Below are 15,807 nucleotides of genomic sequence, written 5' to 3' on the forward strand. Positions count from 1 at the left end.
ACATTGAAGTCTATGAGCAGCGTATATTTTTATCAGATATTGTTAAAAATAATTTGAATTTCAAACAAATCTTTTGGTGAAAATATGCATACACTCCCTTATTATTAAAGTACTGAGTATGAAATATAATAGATTATTTACTACAGAAATTTTGAGAAATCAAAAATTTTCTTCTTTTCATCAAGGGCAGATAACTGTTCAAAAACTTAAAACGTGCAAAATGACTGTCTCTTTACATGCTAGCAAACTTGTAAATTCTGTTCATTTCACTTTTATCGTTATCTAGCAATGCGTTTTAAACTAGTGTAAAATTATTTAAAATCGTCCAAAATTCCTTCATTATACATTGAATGCCTTCATTACTGCTGCACTAAAAATACTAGCTTCAAATATGTGTTCCTGCACCTTTAATTTACGCATTGACATAAACTATTAATAGATGTCAGCTTTCAATAATCAGATTTACCCACACAGATATGTAATAAACTACGAATATATTAAGTGTACCAATAATATTAAACGATGTCGATCATTAGATGATATATTAGAAGGTGTATGAGTGTATATACATAGATTATGTAAATGTACATGTTTACATGGAAAAAAAATAAATAAAAAAAAATGAACCCAAATACATGTAATAATTTTATTAACATGTTTGATTTTTAAACATCTAAAGATGTCATCCAGGTGGCCAGTTCATCTGTCTGCCTCCCATCACATGTATGTGAAGATGATGTACTGACTGGGCACCATCTGGTCCATCGTTAATTACTAAGGGGAAAAACAGAAATTGTAAAAATTTTGAGTGAGAAACAAAATGGTTGACATAGATGGATTTTTTAGCAAACCTATGAAATTGCTTTAAAATGTCTTTCTATCCGTATGTTATCAATGTTGTGATTAAATTTAAATGCATTATTTGTGTATTGACATGTTTTAACTCAGCTTAAGTTTACCATCTATGTTATACTTCTACGTATGTTAATTTACCTAGTCTGTATCCATTCGATAGATTTTCCTGCTCTGCAACTTTCTTGGCAGTAAGTAAAAGGTGTCCTAAAAGCTGAAAAAGGAAGTTTCCATCAGAGAAAATAAAATAGAAAATCAACATTTGTGCAATTACATAAAGATATATACTTTTCAAATTTTTTACCTTGTTCATAAATGTGAACTAGAGGATAAAGGTCTTTCATAATACAAATGTGTATTATCTGTGGCAAGACAGTTTCAAACATACTGTGATTTTTTACCCTGTGACATTGACCTTGCTGTAACATTGACCTTTAAGTCCAACCTAGTCTTCTAAAACCGTACTCTTGGCTATAACATTTGAATGAGAGGAGATATTGCTTGCATATTCCATAGAATTTTACCTGCTTCAAGACCTATCTCAATAGACTACAAGTTTTTCCTCATGAGGTTGACCTAAAATGTTGACCTTCTTTATATAAACGTTAACTTTCTTCATGACTTTTGAAAGAGAAGAAATAATTATGGTTTTCATATTTGACAAGTACATGGCCTGTAACAAGATGTTCTTAGGCATGCTATGATTTTTGACCCCTTATTCTTAACCTTTATGTTTGATCTATAAATTTCATATCTTTCAAAAAAGTTTCTTTTTGGAGAATAATTTTGCATGACATATGAAAAGGCTTATTTATTTGACACATTATATCATAAACGAGAAAATTCAAAGAATTGTGGTCCCCTGCTTTCGGTTTTATTCTGGCTGGGATGTCTTTTTATGACATAATGTGTCAAATATGACGCCCTATTATGCCATTCAGACGTTATCATCGAAGTTGTTTTTTTTTAAATTGGGTCAATTGTGAAGCTTAAGTTCAAGGGGTCAAAAGTCATAACATGCTCGGAAATATGTTGTCACAAGTAATACATATGTCAAAAAATATAAAAGCCCCATCTCTTCTCAATTAAAAGTTATAAGGAAAAATTTACATTTTTGAAAAGTAGGTGATGTTTTGGATGTCCCTGTTTGCTCTGCTCCTATTTTTTTTTAATTGTTTTATGGACTTTAAATCTTGGGTACTGTTAGTTATCTCCATATGTTTCATGAAATCTCTTTCTCTTCTCATTCAAAAGATATAACCAAGCTTAAAATTTATGAAAAGTAGGTCAAACTTGCAGGTCAAGGTCAAGAAGTCAAAAATCATAGTGTATTTAGAAAGATCTTGTCACAGGTACATGTACATGTAATATGATAGTCCTATTTCTTCTCATTCAAAAGATATGACCAAGATTGAAATTTTTGTGATGGACGGACAGATTGACAGACATATATATGAGATTTACTCCTCACTTTCAATAAGAGCATCCCATCCACGAAGGCATCAAAAAGCTTGGGACAACAATTCTTAAAAATTTAATTTGCTAGTTTCTTTGAAAAGATTTCTGGATGCTTAAGAGACATTTGAACCAAAACTAGGCAGTCCTTAAAAAATGATATTGATGTTATGATATTTAAAATTACATTTTATTTGGAGAGCCATTAATCTACACTTCATGTAACTTGCTTTTTAGCTCACCTGAGCCAAAGGCCCAAGTGAGCTTTTCTGATCAAAATTTGTCCGTTGTCTGTTGTTGTTGTTGTCGTCGTCGTCGTTGTAAACTTTTCACATTTTCATCTTCTTCTCAAGAACCACTGGGCCAATTTCAACCAAACTTGCTACAAAGTATCCTTGGGTAAAGGGAATTCAAGTTTGTTCAAATGAAGGGCCACACCCTTTTCCAAGGGGAGATAATTATGAATTAGAGAAAATTAAATGGAATTTTTGAAAAATCTTCTTCTCAAGAACCACTGGGCCAGGAAATATGAAACTCATGTGGAATCATCCTCAGGCAGTGTAGATTCAAGTTTGTTCAAATCATGTCCCCCGGGGGTAGGGTGAGGCCAAAATGGCCGATCAAAGTTTTACATTGGAATATATAGGAAAAATCTTTACAAATCTAATTCTTCTCAAGAACCACTGGGCCAGGAAAGATGAAACTCATGTGGAATCATCCTTAGGTAGTGTAGATTAAAGTTTGTTCAAATCATGACCCCCGGGGGTAGGGAGGGGCCAAAATGGCCGATCAAAGTTTTATATAGGAATATAGGGAAAATCTTTAAAAATCTTCTTCTCAAGAACCACTGGGCCAGGAAAGATGAAACCATTTCGGAATCATCCTCAAATAGTGCACGTGTAGATTCAAATTTGTTCAAATTATGACCCCCGGAGGTAGGGTTTGGGCCAAAATGGCCGATCAAAGTTTTACATAGGAATACATAGGGAAAATCTTTAAAAATCTTCTTCTCAAGAACCACTGGGCCAGGAAAGATGAAACCCTTTCGGAATCATCCTCAGGTAATGTAGATTCAAGTTTGTTCAAATCATGACCCAGGGGGGAGGGTGGCGCCAAAATGGCCGATCAAATTTTTACACAGGAATATATAGGGAAAATCTTTAAAAATCTTCTTCTCAAGAACCAATGGGCAAGGAAAGATGAAACTCATGTGGAATCATCCTCAGGTAATGTAGATTCAAGTTTGTTCAAATCATGACCCAGGGGGTAGGGTGGGGCCAAAATGGCCGATCAAAGTTTTACTTAGGAGTATATAGGGAAAAATCTTTAAAAATCTTCTTCTCAAGAACAACTGGGCCAGAAAAGATGAAACATGTGGAATCATCCTCAGGTAGTGTAGATTCTAGTCTGTTCAAATCATGACCCCGGGGGTTTAAATTCAAGCCCCTTCCCCCCCCCCCTCCCCCCTCAGTTAACTTTCAGTTCTGATCTCATGTGCTTCTTCTTCTTCCACTGTCTGGCCTCCTTCATCAAGTTGAAGATTATGCCAGTTTGGGTGTGCGCATGTTCGATTAAAAGAAATTTTTGTTTGTTTTTGTTTTTGTTTTTTTTATAAAAACTGGATAAAAGAAAGTTCAGATTTAGGGTGTCTTAACCACTTGAGATTTAATTATCTCAAGTGATTGTGCTGCCGCAGTGTCCTCTGGCAGGCTGTTCCATTCCTTGATAGTTCTACAGAAGTAAGACCACTTCCTGCAGTCCTTGGTTGCTGTTGGTATTGCAAACGAGTGTTGTTTTGTATGCCGTGATCTTCTTACAGGCTTAGTGAAGTGGTCCTCTTGTTTAATGGCTACTTTGTTATTTACTATCTTATACATCATTATCAATCTTGCTGTTTTTCTTCTACTTTTTAAGTTTTTCCATTCTAGATGTTTGATCATTTCTGCTACGCTGAATCTATTTCTATAATTACCCATTATGTATCGTGCCGCTCTTCTTTGCACCTTTTCTAACATATCTATCTGTCCCTGTTGGTATGGGTCCCACACTGTTGAAGCATATTCTAGCTGCGGTCTAACCAAAGATTTATAAGCTCTTTCTTTTATCGTCCTGGAGGATATATGAAGATTTCGTTGTAGGAATCCTAAGGTTCTATTGGCTTTCTTGCAGATATTTGAAATATGTAGTCCCCAGTTTAGATCAGATGTTATAGTACAGCCTAGGTATTTAGTGGACTCTTCATGGGTAAGTACATGATTATGTAGGGTGTAGTTAAAAATAATAGGATTTTTCTTTTTTGAGACTGTGAGTACCGTACATTTATCTGGGTGAAATTTCATTTTCCATTTTGTTTCCCAAAGAGAAAGTTTATTTAGGTCTTCTTGAAGGATATGGCAATCTGAATTCGTTGAAATAGTTAAGTATACTTTGGTATCGTCAGCGAAGAGTCGTACTGTAGAGGTCAGGTGGTCCGGTAGGTCATTGATGTAGAATAGGAAAAGGCTGGGTCCTAGTACTGATCCCTGGGGCACTCCATACTTAACCCTTCCGACGTCGGACTCTTCCCCTTCGACCACTACTACCTGGCTCCTATTTGAAAGGAAAGCTTCGATCCAACGATGTGTGTTTCCTGTGATACCATAATGATGTAGTTTATGGAGAAGTAGAGTCTAGACTGTGGGAAACTTTATCGAAAGCTTTAGAAAAATCTAGGATCAGAAGATCTGTTTGCTTTCCATTTTTTTTCATGCTTTTTCCTAGCCAATTGCTCAGGTGAGTGATGTGGCCCCTGGGCCTCTTGTTTTTATTTGTACAATATATTCTGATTAAGTGTGTTATTTTCACAGACCTTGAAATTTCTGATCATAAAATGCTGATTTTAACAATCAAAAATTAATAAGCAAACAGAAAAAAAGTTGGTATTCTTGTCTAATTTTCTTTAGATGACCCTTGTACAGTATACATAAAGAGGTTTTTTGACCTCTAAAAAATGAGTTTAAAGTCACTACTACCCTCTTCCCAATGGGACACCTTGGGCAAAATATGAACCCAACTTGGTCGAGTAAAGTCATACAAGGATTTCAAACAGAGGTTTCATTACCCTGCCCTCTAGTTCAAAGTCAATGTCCGGCTTCTACTATTGAACTGGAAAAATTGTTAAAGCTCACTATACACATTATTAGACTTCCCTCAGGCAATCTATGGTGAATAAATCTTAAATCAAACCTATAACATGTATAATACCCAGTCACTGTAGCATTTGTAAAATGTCACCTGCCTGCTGGATGAGGAGGTTAGATCAAATCACATGTAAATTTCAATTAATGCACAATACATGTACATGTATCTGAACATACTGTATACAGGGTTATTTTGGCCCCATGTAATTTTCGCCCTTTTGCACTTGCAAACAGTTTTGCCCTGTTTTAAATTCGCCCAGTACTACTTCTGTTTAAGAAAAAATACTGTTTAATTTGAATTCGCTCTGTTTAAAATTCCCCAAATCAAGAAGAGGGCGAAAGGGGCAAAAATAAAACAGGGGCAAAAATTTCTCTGTATACAGTATACAAATAAATAATTTAACTAGTGAGATAATCTTGAGACTGATTTAAATTGGAGCATTAAATTGAGAAGACAGGAAGAGGACATGGTGAATAAGGTACACCTTTTTATCACTTTACAATTATAAAATTACAAAACAAGATGTGTTTGTAAAACAATATGCGTCTGGCGGGAAGGAAGTTCGAAAAGCTATTTTTAGCATATACATGTAGGTCACAGTCAAGGTCACAAGGTCATTGATTCTGGTATCATTTGAATGGACTTTTTCGGTGGAGTATGCATAAATTATACCAATTATGAAAACTCTTTCTCTCACATTTCAAAAGGTATGGCGAAGGTTAGAGTTGACAACAGGCAGATAGGCTAACAAACAAATCAATTTTAACACACAAATAAACAGATAGGCAGACAAACAGGCAGACAGGACAAAAACAATATACGCTGAAGATCTATCAATCTGGGTACATAAAAACAGAACATATTACATAGATTCACAAGTGTAAACAATGAGTTATCTGACCTCTTTATCCTGTATGTGTACATCACTGATTCCTGGTATTGGGGACTTTGGTATCACTAAAAAGTGGACAGGGGCCTGTGGTGAAACATCTTGGAAAGCCAGGCACTACAAATAGAAAGTCATGTACTAAAAACAGAAAGCCAGGCACTAAAAAATAGAAAGCCAGAAATAAGCTGATTATAAAACAAAGTTACAACAAGGGAGTCAAATAACTGTTGACATACTTTTCTCCACGGGGTCATAATTCCACAGAATCTCAATTTCTGGTTAATCCACGGGTAAAAATGAAGCAGATTTCTTAGACTTTCATTATATGCCTTAAATTTACATGAAGTGCGCTTGGACAAATTTCCGCGGAAAGTTTGAGACCAGGTATATAGCGTAAATTAATACCATGGGGAAAAAACATCATCGGAAACCCACGGGTGATCTCGTCTTTACTAATCACCCGTGGGCCCATGGGTGATACATGTAAGTAAAGACGAGAACACCCGTGGGTTTTTGACGATGGGAAAAAGTACTTCTACAGTATCTCAAGATTATTCTTGGTCATCTTTATCAGTTCTATACATGTACGCTACATTGTACACGTGCATGTACAAAGTACATGCATGTATATATGCTTTACAAAACTTGATTGAATTCATCATAAACATTCATGGTAACAGATTCTTAGGTTCCCTTCTGTATTGACTTAATTTATCCTTTTAATGTAACAATTCAATCAAAGATTTTACTTTTATCAGACTTGGTTCAAAATTTTATAAAATAAATTCTACAAATCTGCCTATTTCTTTGTCAAAATGAAGTAGTACTGTTTCTGTAGATAACTCATTGTAACTGATATGTTGAAAACAGAGAATGCATCTTAGATCTATCTTAGCAACAGCTAATTCCAATTTTTTTTTTTTCTGCAGTAACTTGGAATTATTATGAGTACATGTATAGAAAAGTTAACAAACTATACAGACAGGCCGGAAGAATTTGATCAGAAATGCTCACTTGATTGACTTGACTTTATAATTCATATGTGTGAAAACACCCAATATAAATGTACAAATGCAGCAAAGAAGATGTTTAACAAACCAGTTCATCTTCGTATATGATATCTGCCGGGATTGACTTATCAACAATCTTGGAGAAAATGGTTGGTTCTCCGGTCCTCTTTGAACCCTGGGCTTTTTTCACCTCATCACACAAGAGAGTTCTACTTGTTGTATAATTCTGTTGACAGAAAGAAGAGATATATTTAGCTTCTGTTTTCATTAATCTGTTATAGGCAAAAACAATAAATTTATAATCAACTAATTTAAAAAAATAAAACTTGTATGTTTCCTGGAAGCTCTAAACACTGCACACTAAAGAGAGAGGGTAGATTTATGCCCTTAGAAGTAAATGTAATGTTTTTATTTATGTATATTTATGCTACAGTTGCTAATAAAATAGGAATATTATTTTTGTTTATTTGATAAGCCCTAACCATGGTACCTGATTAGCGCCCTTATCTTGGAAGTCTAATTAGTGTCCTAGTTAATATGGCACTTATCAGATGCTAAATGTAGTGTCTTGACACCTAACAATGGTGCATATGCCCTAATGATGAAGCCGATTGCCCTAACTGGGTGCCCTAATGATGGAGCCTAACACCCTAGCAGGTGCCCTAACGATGGAGCCTAATGCCCTAACTAGGTGCCCTAAATCACGTTAGGTGTCAGACAGGGTATATAAGGAGAGAGAGTTAGTGAGTTGATATACATTGCTTGTACTGGATTGTAATCTACGTTTGGATATTATTGATATACTTGTTGAAACAAACTTTGTCGTTGTTCTGATGTTAGATCTATAAAGATCTAAAGTTCCTATCATCTACACGGGATCCACAATATTTTGTGACGCGGGTTACGACAAACACCCCATAGAGAGAAAAACTTTACATAAATTTATTAAAATTGTTATTTACAGTTAATTACACAATTTGTAAGAGCCAGAAGAGCGAGCTAAATAGACTAGATTGGAAGAACAGATGAAATTTGGAATGAAATCCGTACACACCTCAAGCAAATTTTTTGTGTGAAACCTTCCCAGAATTCCTTTGCTACCAGAATTCCTTTGATAATGTCAAATAAATAAATAAGGTAAAACATAAAACGCTCTCAGTTTATAAAAGAAACAAAAATACTCTACATCTTTCATTAAAATTTGCACTAGGTCTATCAACCTGACACTACGTTGTCTCTCAAACAAGCTCCGTTACACCATTTGATGTCACAGTCTAGATGTCGCATGCAAATTGAATATATGAAGTAGCGGATCAATGTTCCAAGTGTTATAATTAATAGTACAACTGTGCTCGCCCTAATCCAAGATTCCTCTGACTCTTAAAGTCTTAACCCTGCTTTTTATACAGGGTTTTGAGTCAGAGGAATCTCTGATTAATATGCTCACCCCAATGATCACAACGCAAAAGATATAGATTAAGATGTTTTTAGCATTTTAAATTAAGACCAAGAATAAGTAATTCAATTCATTAACGACTGTGATTTCTGCTTAAAAATAGTCCATTGTCGTCGAACTTTTTTATTGTTTAAATAAAGCAGGTACTCCATGTTATAATTGTATATGAATGAAAAAGTCTTTTAATATATACACCTTTATATTGTTATGTAATATATTTTTTTCTCCAAGTCCAGAAAGCAGATTTTGTTAATGTTTAGAGCTTCCTAAAGAAATACCATTTTAAAAATACATGTATTTTAATAAAATTAATTGAAATATCTGGCGGTATTATATTTATACACTTTCTACTATAAATAAAATATATTTTACAGTTTAACAAGGTATATTTTTAAATTTATAATCTGATAATCCACAGGGGCTTGCTCCCGGCGTGTAATAAATATTTATTTAAAAAATCATATACCGCAATAATAGTGTAGTTTTATTATTATGGTATATGATTTTTAATAAATGACTATTACACGCCAGGAGCAACCCCTGTGGATTATCAGATAGCCTACTTTACACATATTTAATGTGTAACACTGTGCAGAATTTCTCAGGTAATTTACGGCTGTATAAGAATTCTTCTTGTATCCAACAAGCGTCCTGTGTTGACATAACTGTGTTCTGAACAGGCAAGCTGAAAATTTTCTTATACTAGCTGCCATGATCCAGTTGTTCAGTTTCTCTTTATGCAAACCGAAAGTACGTTTATTATCATAAAAACGAAAATTGGTATCTCGATCCCGATCATCATGGGCATAGATATCACCAGGGTCATTCTACGGATAGAGGCCCAAACGAACTTTCCAAAAGTCGGAATTCATATACCCTATTTTATTCAATTTTTCTGCGTTATTTACTTAATCTAACTTAATCTAACTTAGAGGACATGCGCGGATCTAGAGGGGGGGTCAGGGGGGTCAGGACCCCCCTTGGAATTTACCAGGTTAAAAAATGTATATACTAAAACAAGAAAAAAGTTACCATGGACCCCCCTGGTAAACGCGAATATGTGTGAAATGGGTATGAATAGTGAAAGATTTGACGCAATAGAAGTCACCACTACCCCCCCCCCCCTCCCCCCCCCCCACCCCCCCCACGAAATAGGTTAATTTTTGACGTTTGGGCGAGTTTAGGTTTTTTTTTTTTTTTTTTTTGCTTGTCAAGAAATTTCTGGGATTGGATTTTTTTTCTTACTGGGGTGGACCCCCCCTGGAAAAAATTTCTGGATCCGCGCCTGGAGGAAACCATTTCAACATGCAGCAGCAATGTTTAAAATATTTTATTGCTTATTTTGAGACTTACACATACATACATGAAAAAAAATGTCATTACCGCAACAGACGACTATATCGTCATAAAATATTGTTAAAGTATTAAACCATTTTTTTCATAGTTTGAAGTAATAAATCTTAATTAGTAATATCTTATCTTCATGATTATTTGAAACAGTCATGGTTTGAGCAAAATTAATTTTAAAACAGGTAATTCATCAGCATTTGAAAACAATTGTTCAAAACACTGTGTATTATTTAGATGTAGGTTAGTCTCGCCTACCTCCAAGGACTGGACCCACATATGGGAGTTATTTGTAACAGGCTGTTATGCATAAAACACTATAATAGTGTTGTAAAATCCATGCACAAGACAATCTAAAGATGATTTGTCATTACCGTAACACTGATTTCATTACCGAAACGATTTGATTCAAGGGATTTGTTTCGGTAATGACAGTTTCGGTAATGACATTTTGAAATGTTAAACAGAATATAGAGGGCGCTACTAACCAAAAGGGGTTTAATAATGTACAACACAATTCAAAACCAATCTATATTTCTTTCTAAACAATTAATTACTTTTTTCCTAGGTGATCGTACTTTTATTGTAGCAAGCATTCAGTAATGACACTGAATAAACATACGCTTGAAAGTAAGACCATTTACAATGTAATATCTGCTTACTTACCCATTGGAGAGCGTTATGCCTTGTACATCAAAGATAGCGGTTTCTGAAACTTTTAATCACGTGGCTTCTTCTTTTGGATTATCTTTCTTGTCTCTTATATTTTGCAGTTTTAGCTCATGTAATGACAATAATATCAGGGGCCCCGTTTTACAAACAATAAATTATTTAAAAAGAGAATTTAGTAACCCGTATCTTTTTAAAATCAACAATGAATATTTTATTATATCTTAGTGATCTCGACAGGTTAAATTTTGACAGAAAATTCAGTTTTCATACACGCATATTCAATATTACAAATTCGATTTTGTTGTTTGGGACATAGCATTTCAAAGCAAGTCCATGACGTTAAATTATTTTTTTAGAAGTAATATTGCTTTCAGGGGTGTCCTTATGGTGTGTATGCATATCTATTATCTCGTTCTATAATATTCCAGATTTATTTCTAAAATTTCATAAACCAGATATTGCTCAACACAAACTAAAATGACGGGACACCATTTGGGCCTCTGTTTGTAGAATGACTCACCACCGAGATTTTGTGAGAAACCAGAACTTTTGAAGAGAAAATACGCATGGTGAGATTGTCGGTCGGAACATTTACATGTAGAAATGAACTAAAAAGACCAGCAATGTATTCAAAAGTAATAAAAATCACATTCCAGGAAAACATAGGCATAATGAATTGTGCAGTGGTGTATAGCAGGGTTCGACATTCGCGCTCGTCACCTCGTCATTTCCACCCTGAAATGATTTCGGACGACCTGATTTTCAGTCTGGCTCGCCCAAATGACGACCTTGGGCAAGTTGGGAATATTTAGGCCTAATAATGATGTTTAATATTTTAATCTAAACTTCATAAGACCTTCAAAACATCAGCCGAGTAGATTTTTTTTCCTGCCAAATCTGCGTTCGATCAATCAGCTGATGCAATTTTTACTAAAAGACTTTAATGAAGTTTTATTTGAGATATAAAATATGCCAACTTAGTCAACAATCACCTTATATACAAGATACAAGATACAAGATTTTATTAATCCAATTTGGGCCCCCGGAGGAGCAAAAAGATTTACAAATAGAAGGAGGAGGATCCAAATGATAGAACAAGCGTTATGATGAGATTACAAATAAACAGCAATTTAAAAAAAAAAAAAAGTATATAAGAGATATACTGAATATACATACATGTATTGTATTGTAAGTTACATACAAATATATATAATTTATACATATATGTATATATATATATAGTTAAGGGCAAGAAACTGGGAAAGAGGTATATAATTTTTTATGCTTATCACAATATCTTCAATTAAGGTAAATTACTAAGGAATGCAGCAAGTGATCTAAGGATGTCTGGGTCTTCATTAGTCATGAGCCAATAAAATTGATTATCATAAGATAGAGATTGAAAATTTTTACATTTAATTTTACAAATATTTATGAGTTCAAGTCTTTGTACATTAAGATGAGGACATACAAGGAGAAAATGAATTTCATCCTGAATCTCGTTGTGATGACAAAGTGAACAAATTCGTTCCTCTCTTGGTATTTTTTGGTAACGTCCAATTTCAATTTTAAGCCTGTGAGCCGATATTCTTAACTTTGTTAAAACTGATCTATGTTGATTGTTTGTAAGAATATCTAGATAAGGTTCAAAACAAAATTTAGTCTTTATGCTGGTAAAGGTAGACAATTTGCCATCTTTATGTAAATTCCTGTCTTTTTCCCATTTTAATTTATAGAAATTCAGTAATATTCTTTTCAAATTGGTTTTAAATTGTGGGGTTGACATACCTAGGAAATCACTAATTTTAATATCAATATGGTTAAGTAAGAAGTTAACACAAGAATACCATGAAGTAAAACCATTTTGGTGTAGTGTTTTAGAGCAGTTGAAAGCCTCACTAAGCAAGGGAAATTCACCATCTAGATTCTCTAATCTATGCCAGTATAACAACATATTTTTAATGACATCAAAATGTAAATTCAAACGTCCTAGCTCAGATCTTACAGCAAAATTGCTGCTTTTACCATGAACCATTAGTAAATGTTTGTAAAATTTAAGATTTAGAATTTCGCCTTCTAAGCTTTGGTATATTTTGTCTAGTGTTATATTTGGATTTCTCTTAAATTTAGAGGTTGTTGGGTCAAAAAACCCCCATAACTCCGAACCATACAGGATAATGGGTTTAATAGTGTGGTCAAATACATTTAAAGCAGTTCTAATTGATGGATTAAATGTGAAAAAGTCTTTTTGAAGTTTGAAATAGGCTTTTTTGGCTTTGTTACAACAATCATTTTTAGCATTACTTAGTGTTCCAGATGCATTAACAGTCAGACCCAGATACTTGTATTGTTTAACACATTCAATACTGTTGTTATCCAGATGAAAGGGAATTTTAACGTGTTTACCAGATGAATTGAAGACTATAATTTTTGTTTTCTTTGTATTAACTTTGTATATATAAATAGTAATAATCATCATTGTAACATCTTGCATTTCCCCTACATCTTTTTGATCATAATGATCGTTTTCTGCTGCTAGACAGCCATGTTGGGTGTCCACTGAAATATAACACCTGGTTAATTCAGTCCACGGTTATTTGACCCTATTTATTTAGGCCTTCATGGTAAGTGAAAATGAATGTTTCAAACTACAAACTTTAGCATTCTGCATGTCTGATTCTGCTTATATTTTTGTTTGATAAAATACTAGAAGACATCTTTACATTCCAAAAATGTCTGGTTTACATTTTTTATACAAAAACACAACTTCTATTAATTATCATAACAAATTTTAAACAATTTTCACATTAAGTTTTGTTTCAATTGATATTTTATTTGGACGACCTGAAATTCATTCGGGCAACCTGTGATCCTACCAAGGTTGCCCGAATGGCGAGACCAAATTTTGACGAGTGTTGGACCCTGGTATAGTACATGTATAACATCTTCCCCTAAAACGGATTGTGTCAATTTTCATTTATCAGTTTATTGCTTTTTTTTTATCGTTATTCATGTTATTCTAAATTATTTTAAAGTATTTTTTTATTTTCAAAATTAGTAACTGGAATGGTATTCTTTATTTGAAAAATGATGAGTAGATACTTTTAGAAATGCATGAACCTAATACCAGAATTTCTGCATTGTATATAGCTTAAATTAAAGCAACAAATCATTTATCCTTGTACATGTATTTCATTATGTTGTGGTTTTGGCCATGGAAATTTTATAGCCTAGGTAACACAATCGGTAAAGCACCTGACTATAAGTGTGCGACTTCGTGGCTTTTTAGTGGTTATACATTGTAACAGCCGAGTTGAAGCACCCAGTTATTTGTTGCGAGTGTTCGAATCATACTATTATTTAAAAAATCTTGTTTGGGTAAGCGGTTTAATGTCAATACAATTATGGACTGTTTAGAAGGGAGACATCACCAATTATCAGGTCTGAGTAGGGTTGTCACCCGAGGGCGCTTGCGTCCGAGGGTGACAACTCGACTCAGACCTGATAATTGGTGATGTCTCCCTTCTAAACAGTCCATAATAGTTTTATTATCCTGAAGAATATATGATTTATTAATTAAGTACAGTAGAAAATAGTAATCAAACCTCTTGTTTCCCTCTACTCTGCCCTGATTCCACTTTCAAAATATGCCAACAGACAACTTTGACGTCATCGTTAGAATTTATTGTTTACCGATCCTGCATATGTATTAATCGTACTTATAAATAAGAGTTATCTCGCTTAAATCGCTGTAGTTTCATTCAAAGGGCGACAACACAGTTGTAACCCTGCATGCTCGCTTACACTCTTTCAGGGAGATAACAGTTGTCATCCTGCGCGTGAGGGAGACATCACGAGTTGTCTCCCTGCACGTGACCTGCTCTAAACCAATCAGATTGACTGTATAATTCTGAAGGATAATAATATCGTATAAGATACAAATTAGACATTAAAAAATACTTATAGTAAGACAGTTTTAACAAATAGAGTGATTTATTTCATCTCAGTGAACAAATGCAAGAAAACAAAAGTTATATATATCAATAGAAAATTGTAAGCAAATTAACCTCACTTTTTTTTACTCTTGAAAGTTCATGATTTTTCCTTAATCATTGGAACCAGATTACAATACTAGCATACCAATTGAAAAGAACTGGAAGGACGTTTTTTTTTTTCGCGTCATATGACGCCTTGATTGTCGATCACAAGAAAGTTTAAACTTTTGAATCGATCGATTTTAACCACGGTCGTATTGACACGAGACAATGAGAGAAAAACGGGAATTTAAATTGAACCCGGTAGTAGTAAAACAGTTTATGAAGTTTTTTATTTGTCAAGATCGTCTTAAAAACTAACTTTTTTACATCCAAAAGTTAGGTTGTGGCAAAGTTTATCAAATTCTTGATAACTGGGATTTTAACTTATATAAATGAGATTCGGCATAGTTTTGGATTTTATTACAGCTTAATTCTTTTTTAACAAACTCGGAATGAATATATGTTCAAAAAGTTTTCATTCGCTTACCGTTATTGTGTTTATTTGTATTTCGTGTTGTTTCAAAAGTCAAAAAGGTAAGTTTTAAAATATTTAATTTTTTTCAGTTGAAGTTACATACATTTGAATATATCGCAGAATTAAATGATATATTCATACATGTTTACAAATATATGAACGTATAATCTTCAAATAAAAGAAAAGAACATGACTATATACAATTTACGTGTAAAAAAAAAATTAAATCATGTCTTGTTTTAAAATAGCAGGTCATAAGCAAGCGAAAGTAAATAAAATTTTATTAACTCTAAAAACCATTTTTGGACTACGTGTATGTTTTAAGAAAGAAAGAATGTTGGAAATGGCCTGAGACCCTCTTTTATGTTAAAATATATTTCGCTCAGTTTTTTATTGTGATATGCGGAGGTATAAATCATTTAAAAAGTAAAACA

General features: G+C 33.7%; 1 protein-coding gene across 1 annotated transcript; it reads right to left on the reverse strand.

The window, feature by feature from the left end:
• Nucleotides 1-624: 624 nt before the first annotated feature.
• Nucleotides 625-9,591, reverse strand: LOC134239405 (uncharacterized HIT-like protein Synpcc7942_1390). Its single transcript, XM_062721582.1, has 5 exons — nucleotides 9,406-9,591; nucleotides 7,475-7,612; nucleotides 6,389-6,493; nucleotides 994-1,066; nucleotides 625-774 (listed from the first exon to the last, which is right to left on the reverse strand). The coding sequence occupies exons 1-5, from the start codon at nucleotides 9,553-9,555 to the stop codon at nucleotides 683-685; spliced, it is 558 nt and encodes a 185-aa protein (XP_062577566.1). The 5' UTR covers nucleotides 9,556-9,591; the 3' UTR covers nucleotides 625-682.
• Between the last annotated feature and the right edge of the window lie 6,216 nt (nucleotides 9,592-15,807).

The sequence above is a fragment of the Saccostrea cucullata genome, unplaced genomic scaffold (assembly GCF_032062105.1).
Source record: "Saccostrea cucullata isolate Sc308-1 unplaced genomic scaffold, CSIRO_AGI_Scuc_v1 ctg19841, whole genome shotgun sequence".
Taxonomy (NCBI): Eukaryota; Metazoa; Mollusca; class Bivalvia; order Ostreida; family Ostreidae; genus Saccostrea; species Saccostrea cuccullata.